The 15,303-nt window shown below is 46.2% G+C and overlaps 1 protein-coding gene across 1 annotated transcript in view; it reads left to right on the top strand.

Annotated features, from left to right (window-relative positions):
- PRR5L (proline rich 5 like) overlaps window positions 1–15,303 on the top strand; it is a 65,626-nt gene that overhangs the window by 31,536 nt on the left and 18,787 nt on the right. The window contains exons 4-5 of the mRNA XM_090262571.1: window positions 2,748–2,796; window positions 14,138–14,195. Coding sequence (XP_090118697.1) covers window positions 2,748–2,796; window positions 14,138–14,195 — 107 coding nt within the window. The remainder of the gene's footprint in view (window positions 1–2,747; window positions 2,797–14,137; window positions 14,196–15,303) is intronic.

The following is a 15,303-nucleotide window of genomic DNA, read 5'->3' as shown; positions in this document are numbered from 1 at the left end:
TCCATTGTCTGAACGAACCATAATTTTTCTGCGAGCACTTCAGTGATGCACATTTATGTTGATTCCTGTATTTTGCTGCAGTGAAAACTGTAGTCAGTAACAAGGTCATATGCAGTGACCTTATCTAACTCCTAACCTGCTCAGACAGAAATAAGACAGGATTTTGTAAGGGGCAGAGCAACCTACTGATTTGCCTCCCCAGGATAAGAGAATGTTGACTTAAATGACCAGATGTGGTCAACTCTGTTCAGATAAGTCTGTGTGACGAGACCAAGTGGAGGAGGTTTTGAACTTGGGACTTGATAAAAGGACAAATGTGTGGTCCTCTTGCCAAACTTAGTTGTAGTCCTCTACATCTAAAGTATATAAGGCAGATCCCCACACCCGAGTCTGGTCCCTTCTCGGCAAAGGGCGAGGATCCCCTTAGCAGTGTGGTGGAAGCCCTCTGTATTCTGCTGCTTTATTCTTATCTGTCACCATCTCGCCACCCCTTGGGGTGGCTGCTTCTCATTTCAGAGTTGTTTGTGCTAAGCCTTTGTCTAGGCACCTGCATCAAGTTCACTCCCGAGCCTCTGCTCCATCATCAGTTGATTCCTACCTCAGGGTTTGTCTTCCTGTGATGCTCTGCAGAATTCCGTAAGGAGCCAGGCCTTCCCCCTCCCTGCAGGCTGTAGCCTCTTGCCATCCCTAAGAGGTAGGGGAGGAGACCTCTTGGATTTCTTAGTTGGGTAGCATCATGGTACTCCTGGGACACCACTGTGAAATGTCCCTGCAGGCATCATCTTCAGCCCCAGATAACAATTATTGCACTTCCCTCTTTCACCTTGGTCCAGGAAGGTCTCCATTGTTCTTGACCTTGACGCCTACCCTGCTGCTGTCCTCTTTCTCTTTCCATTTTACCTGAAGCATCTTCATGAGCCCAGAGTTTTCCTGGCATGGGCTTCTTTGGACACCAATTCCAGATCTCTTGGTCCCAGAATCACGTTAGTCCCCCAGCATCATGATTGCCAAGATATGCCCGGGAAACTGTTTGAAGAAGTAGCCCATTAATGGGACTAGTTTTTCCACATCTTGATGAAGCTTCTTCATCTGTGGTTTGGAGACTTCCAAATGGCCATGAAGACTTAGTTGGGAGGTGGTTTCCCTCAGAAGCAGCCTCTCTGCCTTCCTGTTTCAAAGCCTCCATCAGGGGCTGCCCGCTGGGTTTCTGTTTCTCATCTGGGAGACTCCTCTAGCCTCGAAAAGCCCTGATGACCTACCTGCTCTTGGTCCCATGACTGATGCAGCCTTTGTCTCTGTCAGACCGGCCCTCATCTGGGCGAACCCCTGGGCTCTGTGGATGGGGTGGCCTTTCAGGAGCTTGCCATTAAATTGGATCTCAAAATGCAGAATCTGCCACAGACACATTTTCTGTTCTGGGAAAAAGAAGGTATTTTCCTTGCTCAATGCATATCTGCAGCTGTCCAGGGCTCTTTCTTGCCCAGAAATTTAGATTGTGGGTGTCTTTTTTTCTCTGTCTCAACCCTACCTTTGTCTGTGTTCTGCCCAGAATGATATCTCACTGTAACTTCCTGCTTATCCTACACGTGGGAATGCGTTTGGGGGGAGTTAATACCCAGCAGGTGTTGTCAGAAGTGTTTTGCAGTGGGTAGGATGAGTAAATGAAATCATTTGAAGTCATGAAGAGTCTACACCCAGGGAACTCACTGGATCTGGGAACCAGTTACTCTTGTTTTTAGCTCCTTCACCTGGTTTGGATCAAATTAAAGAAAGAGCAGTAGGGAGGGTCCCATGAATTGTCCCAAGGAGAAGATCTGGTGCCAATATGTGTATTTTTAATTTTTTTCATGGTACTTAAGACTCTTTGGATTTATCTTGTGATCGTATTTATTAACATGCTATCTACCCACACCCCTACCCCTAGAATGGAAGCTCCGTGGGAGCAGAGACTATACCTATCTTGTGCACATGTCTGTGTACCTGGTGCCAGTATATAAAGGGCAGCTCAGTGGCTGTTGCTTGGATGAATAAGCTCTGCCCTCCCCATTGTGGTCCCCTTTGAATCTCTGCCTCAGTCCCTCAGGGATGGGCAGTGAGTACCCCCAAACCGTGGCACCAGGTTGAACGTCTTCAGTGGATTTGGAGGAGGGCAGGGGTGGGGATTATGAGAAAAGATGTTGAATTTTCAGAAGGTCTGGATTTAAATCTTAACTGTGCCACTGACTTATTTAGAGGGCTTCTCTGAGCCTCAAGTTCTTTATCTGCATAGGAGGGGTAATGATTGCCCCTCCCTCCATACACACATACTTTATCATCTTCAGTTGAAGAATGCATGAAAAATGCATTTTAAACCATAAAGTCTGCCCATATGGGGGCTTGTAAAATCGTGTTCTTTCTCTTCCTCGGTTTTCTGTTTTCTGGTTTGTTTGTTTTTGTTTGTTTCACACGAAGCCAGGGGCCCTGGCCTGCCTTCACCAACTCTACTGGTTGGGATCTCCGATAGCTGCCTTCTTGAGAAGGTTGTCTTTGTGAAGTAAGAAGTGGATCCCCCGGGAGGATTTTCATCACCCCAATTCTCTCATAACATGGGTGGGGCGGTATTACCAGGGCCAAGGAGAGTGTGCCCCTCCGAGGCCTGGCCCTGGTCCCTGTCATTGGATGGCCCTCCATCCTTGTCATGTGTCTGCGACCTGGACAGCAGGAGCCGTACCTTCAAGGGCTGCTTGACGGTGTGTCTCTTTCCCCAGGCGGCTGCTGAAGAGTGAACTTGGATCGTTCATTACAGACTATTTCCAGGTAAGCTGGGTGGGTCTGAGCACCTGTCATTACTGTGCATGTGGGAATGTGTACCTAAAGGGATGGCCGATATTGTACACGTGGGCATTTGTTCAACATCCAAAATTACGTATCCCGAGTTCCTCCTATGCCCTGGGAGGCAAGTGTGGTCCCTGCTCTTACAGAGATTATAATCTTGGGCAGTGGTTTTTGGGCTTTTTGGTCTCAGAACCCCTTTATGCTCTTAAAACATTGTGTTTGGATGGCGAGAATTCTCGTCATTTGATCATGTAATTTTAAACAATTAAATAAGGTTATTTAGATATTCAGTAGTAATTTTTCATTTGCTTTTTAAAATTAAGGATAGTAGTAGCTAATTGTTAATTTCATGAAGTCATTTAATTAATATTAGCCATATAACCATATTTAAATCTTAAAAACCTGCTGGAACAGAGGATTAAAAGGCATATAAATACCCCGGTACGCAACGTGTTAAAAGTTATACTTACTTAGATTATCCCTACCTGTCTTCACCATATTAGAAATTAAACCTGAGAAACTTTACACTATGCCTTAATTCACTTAAACAATAAACCTATTGCATTTTAGCATGAACAACATTTTTATGAAAAGTAACTTTCGTAATAAAGAATAGAAGAGTGGCCTTGTTTTATATGTGTACAAATTTCTGCCCTGTGTGGCTTTTTGGAAGATAGCTGGATCCTCCTACCTTCTTCCCGTTCAATCTCTTATGATATTGTATGTCGTGCTGTTTCTGAACAACTCTACGGTACACTCATGGAGGATGCAAGGTAAATAACAGTCTGGCGTTATTAAGGAAATAGTTTTGACCATGTGGAAAAGGTCGGTGGGGGCAGGGAGGGGGACCCCCCCAGGTAATCCAAACCACACTTTGAAAATTGCTTTTCTAGTGAAATTCTGTCCCACGCCTATGTATGGTATCTAATTGGGTTAATTACATGTACTCTGTAGCCAAGTTACTTCTTGTCAGACTAAGCCTCTTAGTCTGTTCTGTTAAAAGACAGAGTTGTATCAGATGATCTGACATTTCTCCTGCCTAAACACTGCTGTTATGTGGCAAATGAGCTCAAGTTTCCAGGTTTAAATAGAGGATGGTTTCTAATCCACTGACACACCTGCTGCCTTCCTGACTCCACCCTAAGGCACATGGAGGAACGTGCAGCGTAACACCTTAATGAAGTCAGAATGCCCACTTATTGGCTAACAGTGGCCGTGGGCAAAGTGCTTTGCCTCTCTGTGCCGCAGTTTCCTCATCTCTAAAGTAAGAATAAAAATATGACCTGTTTTATTGGTCATTCTATGGTTTACATGAAATAACATGTGTAAAGCACTCAGCACTAGTGTGTGTGTGGGGGGAGCATATTGAGAGTGGCCAGAGCATGGCCCTCAGAGTCAGGCTTCCTGGGTTCAACACCCACCATGGCCACTTACTAGCTGCGTGACCTGGAGCAAGTTGCTTTACCTTTCTGTGTTTTAGTTTTCTGTTCTGTAAAAACAGGGGTTATTGAACCTAACCTTATAGAGTTGTTTTGAGGAATAAATAAATTACTATTTGTTAAGTGCTTGGAATGGTGACTAGCACAGAGTAAGGCAGTAATAAGTATTCATTAAATTTCTATATGTTCATATTTCTTATTCTAAAGTGTAATCCACCTCTTTGAATGGGAAAAGTGACAGAAATTTGTAACATCTTGGTTTCAGGTTGGTGCTATTCTGTATCCAAGGAGAACATACTTCTAAGACAGTTTAAAGAGTTTTTAGGTTTTAAAAACAACATAGGCATGCTTTTGTTAATTTTTTTTCACAAGTCAAGAAGCTTAAACTTTCATATGTGCTCTCTCTCTCTCTCTCTCTCTCTCTCACACACACACACACACACACACACACACACACACACAGATACAGTGGAAAACGGCCACCCTAAAAGGGGACAAAGAAAGACCCTCCAGAAGCCTGGAATTCAGTTGGGTCAGATGGCTTGGTTGCTTGAAACTGAGAGCCCCTGCCCTGGGAGAGATGAACAGAAAGATTAAGAACGAGATAATTAGTCACAAATGTGAATCATTTCAGTTGCCCTTGACTCAGAGGTCAGCCTTGTCCTCAACTCCCTTCTCTTGCTTCCTCTAATGATTGATTTTTAAATCCAACTACAGAGAAGTGGTTTTTCAATCAGTCTTGGAGAAGCCTGCTGCCCCAGCTGCCTTCCTCGTTGACATTTAAATTAGACAGGGTTTGGTGTGGTTTTGATCAGGTTTTAAATGTCAAAGTCGCCTTTTGGCTTTGGGGGCCACCCTTAGGACGGTGCGGAAGGGCATTTGGGTGGGGACTTGTTTATCTGAGGAGGCCCTGAGGTTTTCTGGGTGGTGAATGCTGCTTGCAGCACCCAGACACTTAACAGCTAATAACCACATGTCATTTTCTATTGAGAGCTTAATCAGAGAAACTGCTGGGTGAATCTTGAGTGCCTGGGGGTGGGGCATGGGCGCTCGTTTTCAGAGTTCCGAATCCAGGTTTCCCCTTAGCTTAAGGTGCTGAACTGGGGAGAAGGCTATCCTAGACACTGTTTATTTAAGTGGAAGTTTTGAGTCTCCTGTGAGCACAGAGCCTTTTTTATTTTTAAATGTGTTCACTCCTCTAGTCCTTAGGAAGTACCCGGTACATGGTAGATAGTCAATGAACCGTTTTACGGTGGGGGGAGGGGGGGGATGGAGTTGTCCACCACCACTGATCTCACTGATCTGTGAGACGTTTTAGGTGGTCCGCGCAGTGACATTAAATAACATTAGCCCATGTGGTTAGAAAGTGTTTCCCTCCCTTATTTTCCTTCAGCGCTTCTGATTGTGCCAAGGAGAGCCTTGGTTTGTGGCACTGTCTCAGACACTTGTGTAAGCCTGGTGACCTCCCTTGTTTAAGGAAGAGAGAGCAGGCCTCCAGCTTCGTGTCTTCAGCCGGGGACACTGTTTAATGAGGATTTTATCACACCCTTTTGTTTGCGTTGAGTTGCTCATTGAGTTGCACTCTATTTATGGCAAATGATGTTGCTGTTGTTTCCTTTTTAAACATTAACACTCTTTAAAAGTGGGTCCATTTTTAAATATAGTACACAAAGAATAATAGTGTAGGCGGCCCTGGCTCTGGCCAAATTGCGAGTGTGGTTTAAGAGACTCAGGTTTGGAAAGCTCCATGCTGGGCACCGCTTGCAAACAGGCTGTTTCCAAAGCCGTGCAAAGAAGAACTGTGCCTACGAGCAGGGGAATCCAGGAGGGAAGGCTTACAGAGGCCAGCCTTTGCACTCACCTAGCAGATGTAGGTTCAAGAGGAAAAGTCAGTTCCTCTGGCAAGGAGGTGGGAGGAAGGTCTGGGAAAGGTGAGGAACAGAACCCAGGGGTGGACAGGTAAGACCCCAAAGCCATGTGTGTGGCTGTTGGGGAGAGTCATGAACGGGCTGCTTGGCACTGGGCTTGACAGTGTGGAACAGGCTCATATGGTGGCCTCCTGGCCGTCTGCATTCAGCAGCGACGTCCATCTTCTCCCAGACCCCCGGCCTGATATCACCTGCCACTTGTAAAGGCAACTCTGCGGCTCTGCTTTTGAAGGTGAACATGTTCATGTTGCAGCTTTAAAGAAAGACTCACAGGAGGAATATCTTCAGTGGAGAATAATGAAAATGCCCCGAGGTGAGGGCAGAGGGAGAGCATGTGGGAAACAGAGCTTATTTTCTGTCTGCACGCAGAGAATACAGACCGCTCTATCTGCCACAGCGCAGGGAGGTTTCCGTAAGGCACTGGCCGGAAGACTCGCTGACATTTCCAGTATGGAGTTTTATTTTTCCTCCGTTTGTTTTAAATTGCGCCCGGAAGGAAAATTGGGGTTTCTGAGAGGAGCTCTATATCTATCCTAGAGACAGCTTGGAGGGATAATTGGTTCCTTATAACTTTGGAAACTGCTGATATGAAATGCTCTGCCTTTTTCTGTCATGTAATCAGGTACCTGGGTGGTTCAGGCCATGGGGGTGGGAGGGTTTGCACTTGGGTCTTTCTGCATCTGCTGGCTGCATTGTGTTTGCAAAAAGCTTTTCCCCAAGCCCAGAAAGTTCCGTTCCTTTGGATTGGAACTAGTTTCGCTTGATATACAAACTCAGTCTGTAGTCAGTGTCTCTGAGCAACGTAGCACTTGGGGAAGGGGACAATGAGTCACCACAATTGCCAGTAGGTCACGGGCCTGGTGAAATTTGATATAAAAATTTCCATTTGCTGCTCATACCTGCCAGAGTCTCAAGGCCCATTTCCCTTTAGCTCATTATTATCAGAGAAGATTCAGTGGGCTCATGGGACATGACCGAAAGCCGGAGGAGGGGACCCAGTATCCCTGTCACCATGAAGTTTGAAAGTGAAGACAGTGCAGAGATAACGAAGCATCCACACGGGGTGACACACAGCAGAGTGTTAACTGAAAACCCGAATGGGTGGTAAGAGCCTAGAAACAGTCCCAGAAGAAATATATTTTGTAGCGACAAAGATGGGACTTGGGGGAATTTATAGTAAATTGCGTAGAGAGATGATCAAGAGTGGGGAATTGTTTTTTGATGATTTTCAAACCCTCTTTAAATAGGGAGGAAAAACTTTAGCCCTTCTTTGCTCCGCCTGGGAAGGCTCCTAAAAATGAGCGAAGTTCCCAAAGTAGAAAAGAGATAATTAGATGGAGAGAGGGTAGTCAGGGACAATTCACATGTACTCTGCTTTGAAGGTACCCGTGAGGCCAGTAGACAAAAGGGCTTTGAGCAAGAGGAGCTGGCTCCAGGGGGAAGACAAGAAAGGTGAGAAGGTCACTAGAGGTTGCATTTGGGGTTTGGCCAGTACTTGGAAGAGAGGCATTGTGGAGGGAGAATGGGGTGGCGCCAGTCAGGGTACTCTCTGGGGGGAGGGGGGCTGCCCGCCAGGCAGTGATTGCCTTTCAGCAGCTTTATGCTGCTTAATCTCCCTGGCAATTACTTGAGTTTTATGCAATTATTTGAATATTTTTATTATACGCTTCTCAAATTTCATAAAGATAAATGGAAAGATGAATCTTGAAACTGATCACTATAGGGCTTCATATAATTGAGATAAAGATGAAAATCAGTAGGCGTGCTGAAATGGCAAATCTTTAGCCTCATTGGACTGAGGTTATTGCACATTCGGTTGTTAAGGAAGGAACATGTAGGTACAAAATGCTGAAAATACATCGCTCAAAGATGAGCTTCGAATATGAGGTCAATTAGGGGTTTTATCATCCTTTTTAGCTTTATGGGAACAGAATGCCTCCTTATATCCTGGTAGCATCTTGTTCCACACCGGTACATGTTTTCAGGAACCCATAACGTATGAAATCAGGTGACTTCCTATAGACTAAGCGAGGAATCCAGGAGCCACTGTGGGCAGGGTATGGTAGGCAGGGATAGGTACCGGAAACGGCGTGTTTAAACAAGTGGAAACGTTCAGCAATTCAGGGGTCGTGAGAAGTGAAGACTGAGAGTTGTTGGAAGAGCGGAGAAATACGGGTTAGAGAGGACAGCCTTCTCTGAGGCTGTTTAGGAGCTACAAGGAGGACAAAAATAACGGTATTAGTAACAACGGCTAACCCTTCAAGATTTATGTACCCAGCATTGTTCTCAGCTGGTTAGTCTCAAAGTGAGGTCCCTGGACCAGTGTTTTCAGCATCACCTTGAAAAGCACAGTCTCAGGCCTCACCTCAGATTAACTGACTCAGAAAGGGGGGGTGGGGGCAGGGCACAGCAGTCTGTTGTAGCAAGGCCACCATGATTGCCATGCGCACTCAAGTCTGAGGACGGCTCCAAGCATCTCTCCTGTTCCAAGTCCTTTATTTCTCCTGACAGTCGGTGGGGAAGATGCCATTACTGGTTTGCAGATCCTGCAGCGGAAGCTCAGAGAACGAAGGTTGTCCAAGATCATGCAGCTAGTAAAACGCAGGGCAAAGATCAAACCCTGGCCACCTGGCTACCAATGAAAAGAATTTGGATTATACTTTAAATATGCAAATGCCCTTAAGACATCCCTTGAAAACTCCAGAGAGGAGAAATTTCAGTGGACTTTTTTTTTTGGAGCGGGCAGGTGTCCAACAAAACAGACATAGACTGTTTTCCTGCTTCCTTGTAAAATAACTTTTAAAAAAGCCCACATTCACCTTTTAATAACCACTGACAAAGTGCTGAATGAAGAATTAGCATTTGTACCAAGTTTTTAATCATCTTCCTTCTCCATCTGGGGATTTCTCTCTGGTCTCATCACACCCCCACACACCAGAACTGATTTATTAGGGACTCTCTGGGCCTGGGGGTGAGTCGTGTTTATAAGACATTTTGTGGCTTACCTAGGAAGGCATGGGAGTTCACAGGAAATGTAGGCATCCTTAGAGATGATGGCTGTACTTTCAAAGTCACAGGGGAAAAAATGGAGGTGGCCCGTGATTTCCATCACTGGCCAACAACAGGAACTTCTGTAGACATTGACATCCCTCAAAACAAATGCCTGGAGTGGAATTGTTGGTTAATACAAGTTCTCGGTAGGCAGAATGATGCACTCACTGCCTAAACCCCTCTGGGGTAGGACAAAAATAATCTTATTTGGGAATCAAATCCACCCGGAGCCAGGTACTCACCTTATTAAATATCAGCTGTGGGTGGTAGAGAGGAAGGCCCTTGAAGAGGTGGAAGCCGGGAAGCTGGGTAGCAGCAGAAATGACCCAGCTGGATGGGAGCTTTGTGGTGGAACCTAGTCACATGGCCAGAGATTGTCAAGCCAACTGCCCTCAGGATCTGTGAATCTGAAATGGATCTCTTCTACTTTGTCTTGTGGGCAAGGACCTAAGAACCTTCTCTAATGGACAGGGCAGGAGAGTGTGATGGCTAAAAGCACCAGCCCTTCTGCCAGGTAGGTCTGGATTCCAGTTATTCCAATGCTTGCAAGAATACTTACTGGCTGTGTGACTCCAGGCAAGTTACTTAAACTCTCTGAGCCTCGGTTTTCTTAGTAATGTAGGTGTAATCCTGGTACCTAATTCAAAAGGTTGATGTGGTTACTAGATGAGATGACATATGCGAAGTGCTTGGTACACAGCAGTCAACAAATGATGGCTATTTGTACCTCAGTATTTTTTATATTATCACTGCTAAAGTAAATCAGAGGAATATACTGGGAAAAAATAAATGGGCTTTGGACCCAGACTGACCAGGGTGCAAATTCTGGTCTCTCATGTGCTAGTTGCTTCTCTGAGCCTCAGTTTGTCACCTGTTAAAAGGGGATAGGATCGTGGCAAAGGTAAATGAAACATGGATAAATAGGGTATACCACAGTGGCTGGCAAAGAGGAAAAACCAATAAATAAATCTGTCCTCATACCTGTTATCATTGCCATCATCACTGCTAAAAGCATCAGGAGTGATGGAGGGCTAGCGGCCTTAGCATTCACAGAATTTCTACTGTGTGTAAAGTTCTTTCTTCTGGGAAGATGCGGGCAGCATCCATCCCCCTGCCCCTGGTCTTGTTCTCCGTTTGCTTGACTCCCTGTGGCTGCTTTGCAGAGGTGTCTGCTTGACCAGAGGCGCACAGTTGACTAGCCCCTGCCCCCTTTGCTGCCCTCCCCTGCTGCCTCCTGCCCGCCCTCTGTGATTACCCAGGATGGGCTGGGTCTTTCCCACCCTCTGAAGGCTGGAAGGCTTCGGATGCCTTTCCCCAGGTATCTTTGTTTTGTGCATTCTTCCTAGCTCAGCCACATTTTTTTGTTGTTGTTGGCAGCCCATTTTTCAATGCCTTAGTAGAAATAGGTACGCCTGCTGTTTTTCATTTCCAGGCTTGTCTGCCACTTCATTAAAGTCCTGTGTATCCCATGTCTAAGTTCATTTATGGTGTGGATGCATTAAGTAACAACGGGCCCCGTTCCAAGTCCCAGATCATGTCCTAGGTGGATGCTCCTTAATGTTCCCATGTTCTGGCTTGAAGCCTCCCGGCTGAGGAAGTGTGGGTTTGGTGCTGGCGGGCAGGGAGGAGGACCGGAGAAAAAAGCTGGCTTTTCTCCAGCCCCATCGGCCACAGCAAACATTGCCGGGCGCCTTCCAGAGTCAGGTATCTGTCAGAGGCTGGGCATACTATAGAGGTCTGGGGAGAACAGATGCTTAGAAAGACGAATAACGCAAGATAGCTGCTGGAGTCAAGGCTGGTTTTCTTTTCTTTTTTCTTTATTATTTGTAGGTCTCAGCAGCCTTAAGGCCCCCACCCCACCCCCCGCCCCAGATGTCCAGTTGGCGAGTCATTAGGTGAAGGAACCAGCAGACTGGCTTCATAGCTGGCAGGGCCCAGTGCAAAATGAAAATGTGGCTGCTTCCCATGGGCCTGTGAATGGGTGACCTCCCAAGAGACTGTCACCTCCACACTCTGGGTCCATAGATCAGGGGGTCAAGAGTCCCCTGCCGAGTCACCAGCAGATGCATCATTGAGTTCCCTGTCTAGGTTGGGGAGGGCTGCACCAACCCCGCTCTCCCCACACCAGTGCCTGGGCCCCCACCACATGACCCTGTCACCACCTTGGGGGTAGGATGACAGTGCTGGGGAGACCCTCCTGGGCCAGGCTCTAGGAGGTGGGGGTGGGCAGGTGCCTAAAAACCCCTATTGGGGAGGTGGTAGAAGGCAGGTCCACGAGTGAGCTGAGGCCCCAAGCCCCCGGTGTATGCTCCATCGCCCCATCGGACTTCACTTACAGAACACAAAGTCAAAGGTAAGAATACTAAGACGTGTAGGTGGCAACTGCAGAACATTAAACTCCAAGCGCAGGGCCCTTAGGGATGCAAGACCCACTGGGGCATAGGGGCCTGGTGACTGTAGCTTCCCAGGAGAGATTATCAGCTCGGTTTGAGACCAGGTGGGGTAGGGGGCAGGAACAAGGCCAGTCCGCTAAGAAGGAGCATGGGTGATGGAGCAGGGCTCCCCCCCGGTAGGCGGCAGGGCTATGGGCTAAGCTGACCCAAAATATCCTTCTCTAATAGCATGTGCTCCATCCGTAAGAGATGGAGACCCTACTTCTAGCCTCAGTTTATTCTACTGTGAAATAAGAAACTTTACAAAATCCCAGGAGTCTAAGCATTTTCAAGATGCTTTTGAAAAGGTGCTTTGACTCTCTGGGAAATGGATCTGCTCACGTATCATCAAAATCGTGTGTGACCATTGGATTTGACCACAGCACTGGCGAGAAGGAAGAAAGATCAGGGGTCCCCAACCTCCGGGCCTTGGACTGATACCGGTCCGGGCCTATTGGTATCTCGGCTGCATAGCAGGGAGGTGAGCTTAAACATAATGGGCTTGAATCATCCCCAAACCACCCCCTGACGCCCCAGTCTGCGGAAAAATTTTCTTCCACGAAATCTGTCCCTGTGCCAAAAGGGCTGGGGACTGCTGCCTTAGATCATCTTTAAGGCTCCATTAACCCCAAGTTGTTGTTACTCTTATTTCGGTCTAAACTACAGAATTTCCACGCCGTGTATCGTAAGAATTTTTAAAAGAACGTGTTCTTGTCCATTTCCCTATACTATACAAATACGTTCTTCTCCTTGAGAAAATTTCTTCCCCCAAATATCTTTCTGAAAGGGGAAGAACTGGGAAGAAAGAAAGGAGAATCTAGACCATTTAAAAAAAAATTTATTCCTTAAGGTACAATGTGGTTTTTATCAAATGAAGTAAATGTCAACAGATTTAAGGGCTGTCTATCACGAAGTCGTGATTCTGGTCGTCTAAATTTGGTGCTGTGATGTTTTCTTGCTTTCTGACCCAGAAGCTGCTGGAATTTGTTTGCTTGACTGGAAGGTAGAGAACACGGTGACAGTTTTACCTTAATTTTCTGTCTGTTCCATAATTCTTTTTGTAAATCACTTTGATTTAGGGTTTCAGCTGCCATCTTGAAACTAACTGGTGACCAGTTTTTTTATGTTAGGCCATATCTTGTCAATATTAGCAGGACCTATGAAATACTAGTCCCAAATGTGATAATACCTTTGATAAAACATTTTGATATTTTTAAATGTAGATCTATTTATTACACACTCTCTTTCCTTCCCACTCCTTGTGTGAAGGTAGTTGGACTGAGAGAGCAACTATTATCACTACCCACCACTGATTACTAAGGACATAAAATACTCTGTGTGTATGTGTCTATTTGTAATAATTCTTATAAGAACTTTATGATATTGCTGGTACGATGCCATTTTACAGATGAGAAACTCAAGACGCGGGGAAATGAAGTCTAAGATCACACAGCTAGAATGTGGCTGAGCTAGGACTCCAACCCCTGTCTGATACACAGTTCTTACCACTCTGCCATTCATGCCCTCACTGTAACAGGGCTTTAGGGTTCTATGAAGCAGAATACTAAGAAATGCATTAAGTTTTGTTGTAGGAGACATGCTACCTTGGGCCCTCCCACCCCATAAGAAGAGGCACCAGCCCACTGTTGTTCTCTGAACTTCTGTGACTTGCAGAGAAGATGTTTTGTGTCTTACGGGACCAGCTGGAGCCTTTGAAGGGAAGCGAGGGGTCTGGGTGGGAAACCTTTGCTGGAAGGCAGCAAAGTGGGGTGGAAAGAACGTAGCTTCTGGAGCCAGGAAGACCAGCTCTGTCTCCTGTGGCAGGTCTTTCCTGCAAGCACCAGGGAAGTAAGGCTAAGGGCACCCACCTGGTAGGATTATTGGGAGGATTGGAAATAAACGAGATGAAGCATGTGAACCCCCTGATATACACAGAATGTTTAACTATTGTTAGTTGCAATTGCAAAAAGGATTAAATCTACTCTCATTCCATAACTTGCCCGTGCACACACCCATTGGCAGACACGTATTGCTATTAAGATTTTGCATACAGTTTCTTTCATGCCTGCAGGGGGATACCCTCAATTAATCTTTTTAAAAATCTGTTGTTTCTGCATCATTTCCCATTGCCTCAGTGTTCTTTTCTTCTGAGTTTAGATGAAGGGGTTGAAGGACATTGGGTATCCACGTCCACCCATAGAGTTCAGCCAAGCTTTGTGGCTTGCCTCTTCCACGGTTGAGGGGGGTGGGGAAGGGTGTTGGGTTTGGCTCCTGTCTTACTCTTTTGCTGTGGGATGTGTCACTGTCTTCTTCTGAAGCCTTAACTTTCCAAGGGGACAAAAGGCGTCTCAAACTCGGAGTCGCAATGAGCTCACAAGTGCCCAGAGCGCGGTGCCCTCGCCCGTTGGAAGTGGACCGGGTTGTCATGCTGCAAAGTGGCTCAACTCTTGTGTTCTTTGTTCTCTTTTGGCAGAACCAGCTTCTTGCAAAAGGACTTTTGTTTGTGGAAGAGAAGATTAAACTGTGCGAAGGCAAGTACAAGACCGCCCTCATAGAGCAGGGTCCCTGGGACTCAACCTGTGGTGTGTGGGCAGCTGACGTGCTTCTGTTCCAAAGTGGCAGAGGCTCCGAGTGAGTGATTCACCCCGGCCTCGCTTCTCCAGCTAGGCGGCAGCATTTCCATTTGAGTCAGCCGCTCCGGGCCACGCAAGCTAGAACTGCATTTTGAAAAATGAAGTGGAGTTGGGGGTGGTCTTCTTTGGAGACCTTGTTTAAGGGGATTTTCTCGGGATGTGTGCCGGTGGTCTCCTTTGATAGGATGGATTATACTATAGATCCTGTCACGCTTCTCTCTCATCTGATCCAGGCTATTTCCTATCAGCCTCTGTTGTATTTCTTGTGGTTATATGTGACCAGAGGCCTGTCCATTTGGGAAATAGTACATTAAGCAGACACCCACTTAAAGGGGGGTGGTTTGATAGGCAAAGGACAGAATGGAATTAGAAGATGGGTCCAGAGGCAAGAATCAGTCAACCCCATGACTCCACAGGGACTACGGTTAGCTCCCACCTGTGTGGACCCTGATCTTAGCTGCCACCTACTTCTTGGCTGACTTTTGGCAAGGTTCTAATTTCTCTGAGTCTTGGTTTTTATTATCTTTAAACTGATAAAATGGTGGTAGGGATGGTAGGGAGGATAAAGTGCATAACCGGAGTAGCACCATACCCAGCACATAGTAGGTACACAAACTGGTTCCTTCCTTTTTTTTTTTTCTTTCCTACTTCAGTCTAAAGACCTCTATCTGTAGGACGAACTTCTTTCTAGACCCAGACATATCAGGCATTGAATCATCCCCTTTTTTCTCCTATTCCCTGGGAAGGAGACTGGCATCTAGTGATGTGTCAGCTAGAAAGACAAAGTGGGAAGAAAAATGAGGAGCCAACACTGGACAATTCAGTGTCTGGCACATAGTAAGTGCTCACCAAACCTTTGGAAGAATAGAGGTTAGAAATTTACCTCTTTGAGAGTTGACTGAACCTGTAGCCTTGTCTCCATGCTAAGACTTCACCCTTTTAAATGCCCACTAACTCAAGGCCTTATTTGTAAGTGACTTGCTTTGACAAGAACTTAGGGGACCTT

The sequence above is a fragment of the Furipterus horrens genome, unplaced genomic scaffold, assembly GCF_987537825.1.
Source record: "Furipterus horrens unplaced genomic scaffold, mFurHor1.1.pri manual_scaffold_2, whole genome shotgun sequence".
In the NCBI taxonomy this organism is placed as follows: domain Eukaryota; kingdom Metazoa; phylum Chordata; class Mammalia; order Chiroptera; family Furipteridae; genus Furipterus; species Furipterus horrens.
Note: the sequence above shows the minus strand (reverse complement) of the source record. Positions and strands in the feature narration are given on the sequence as shown.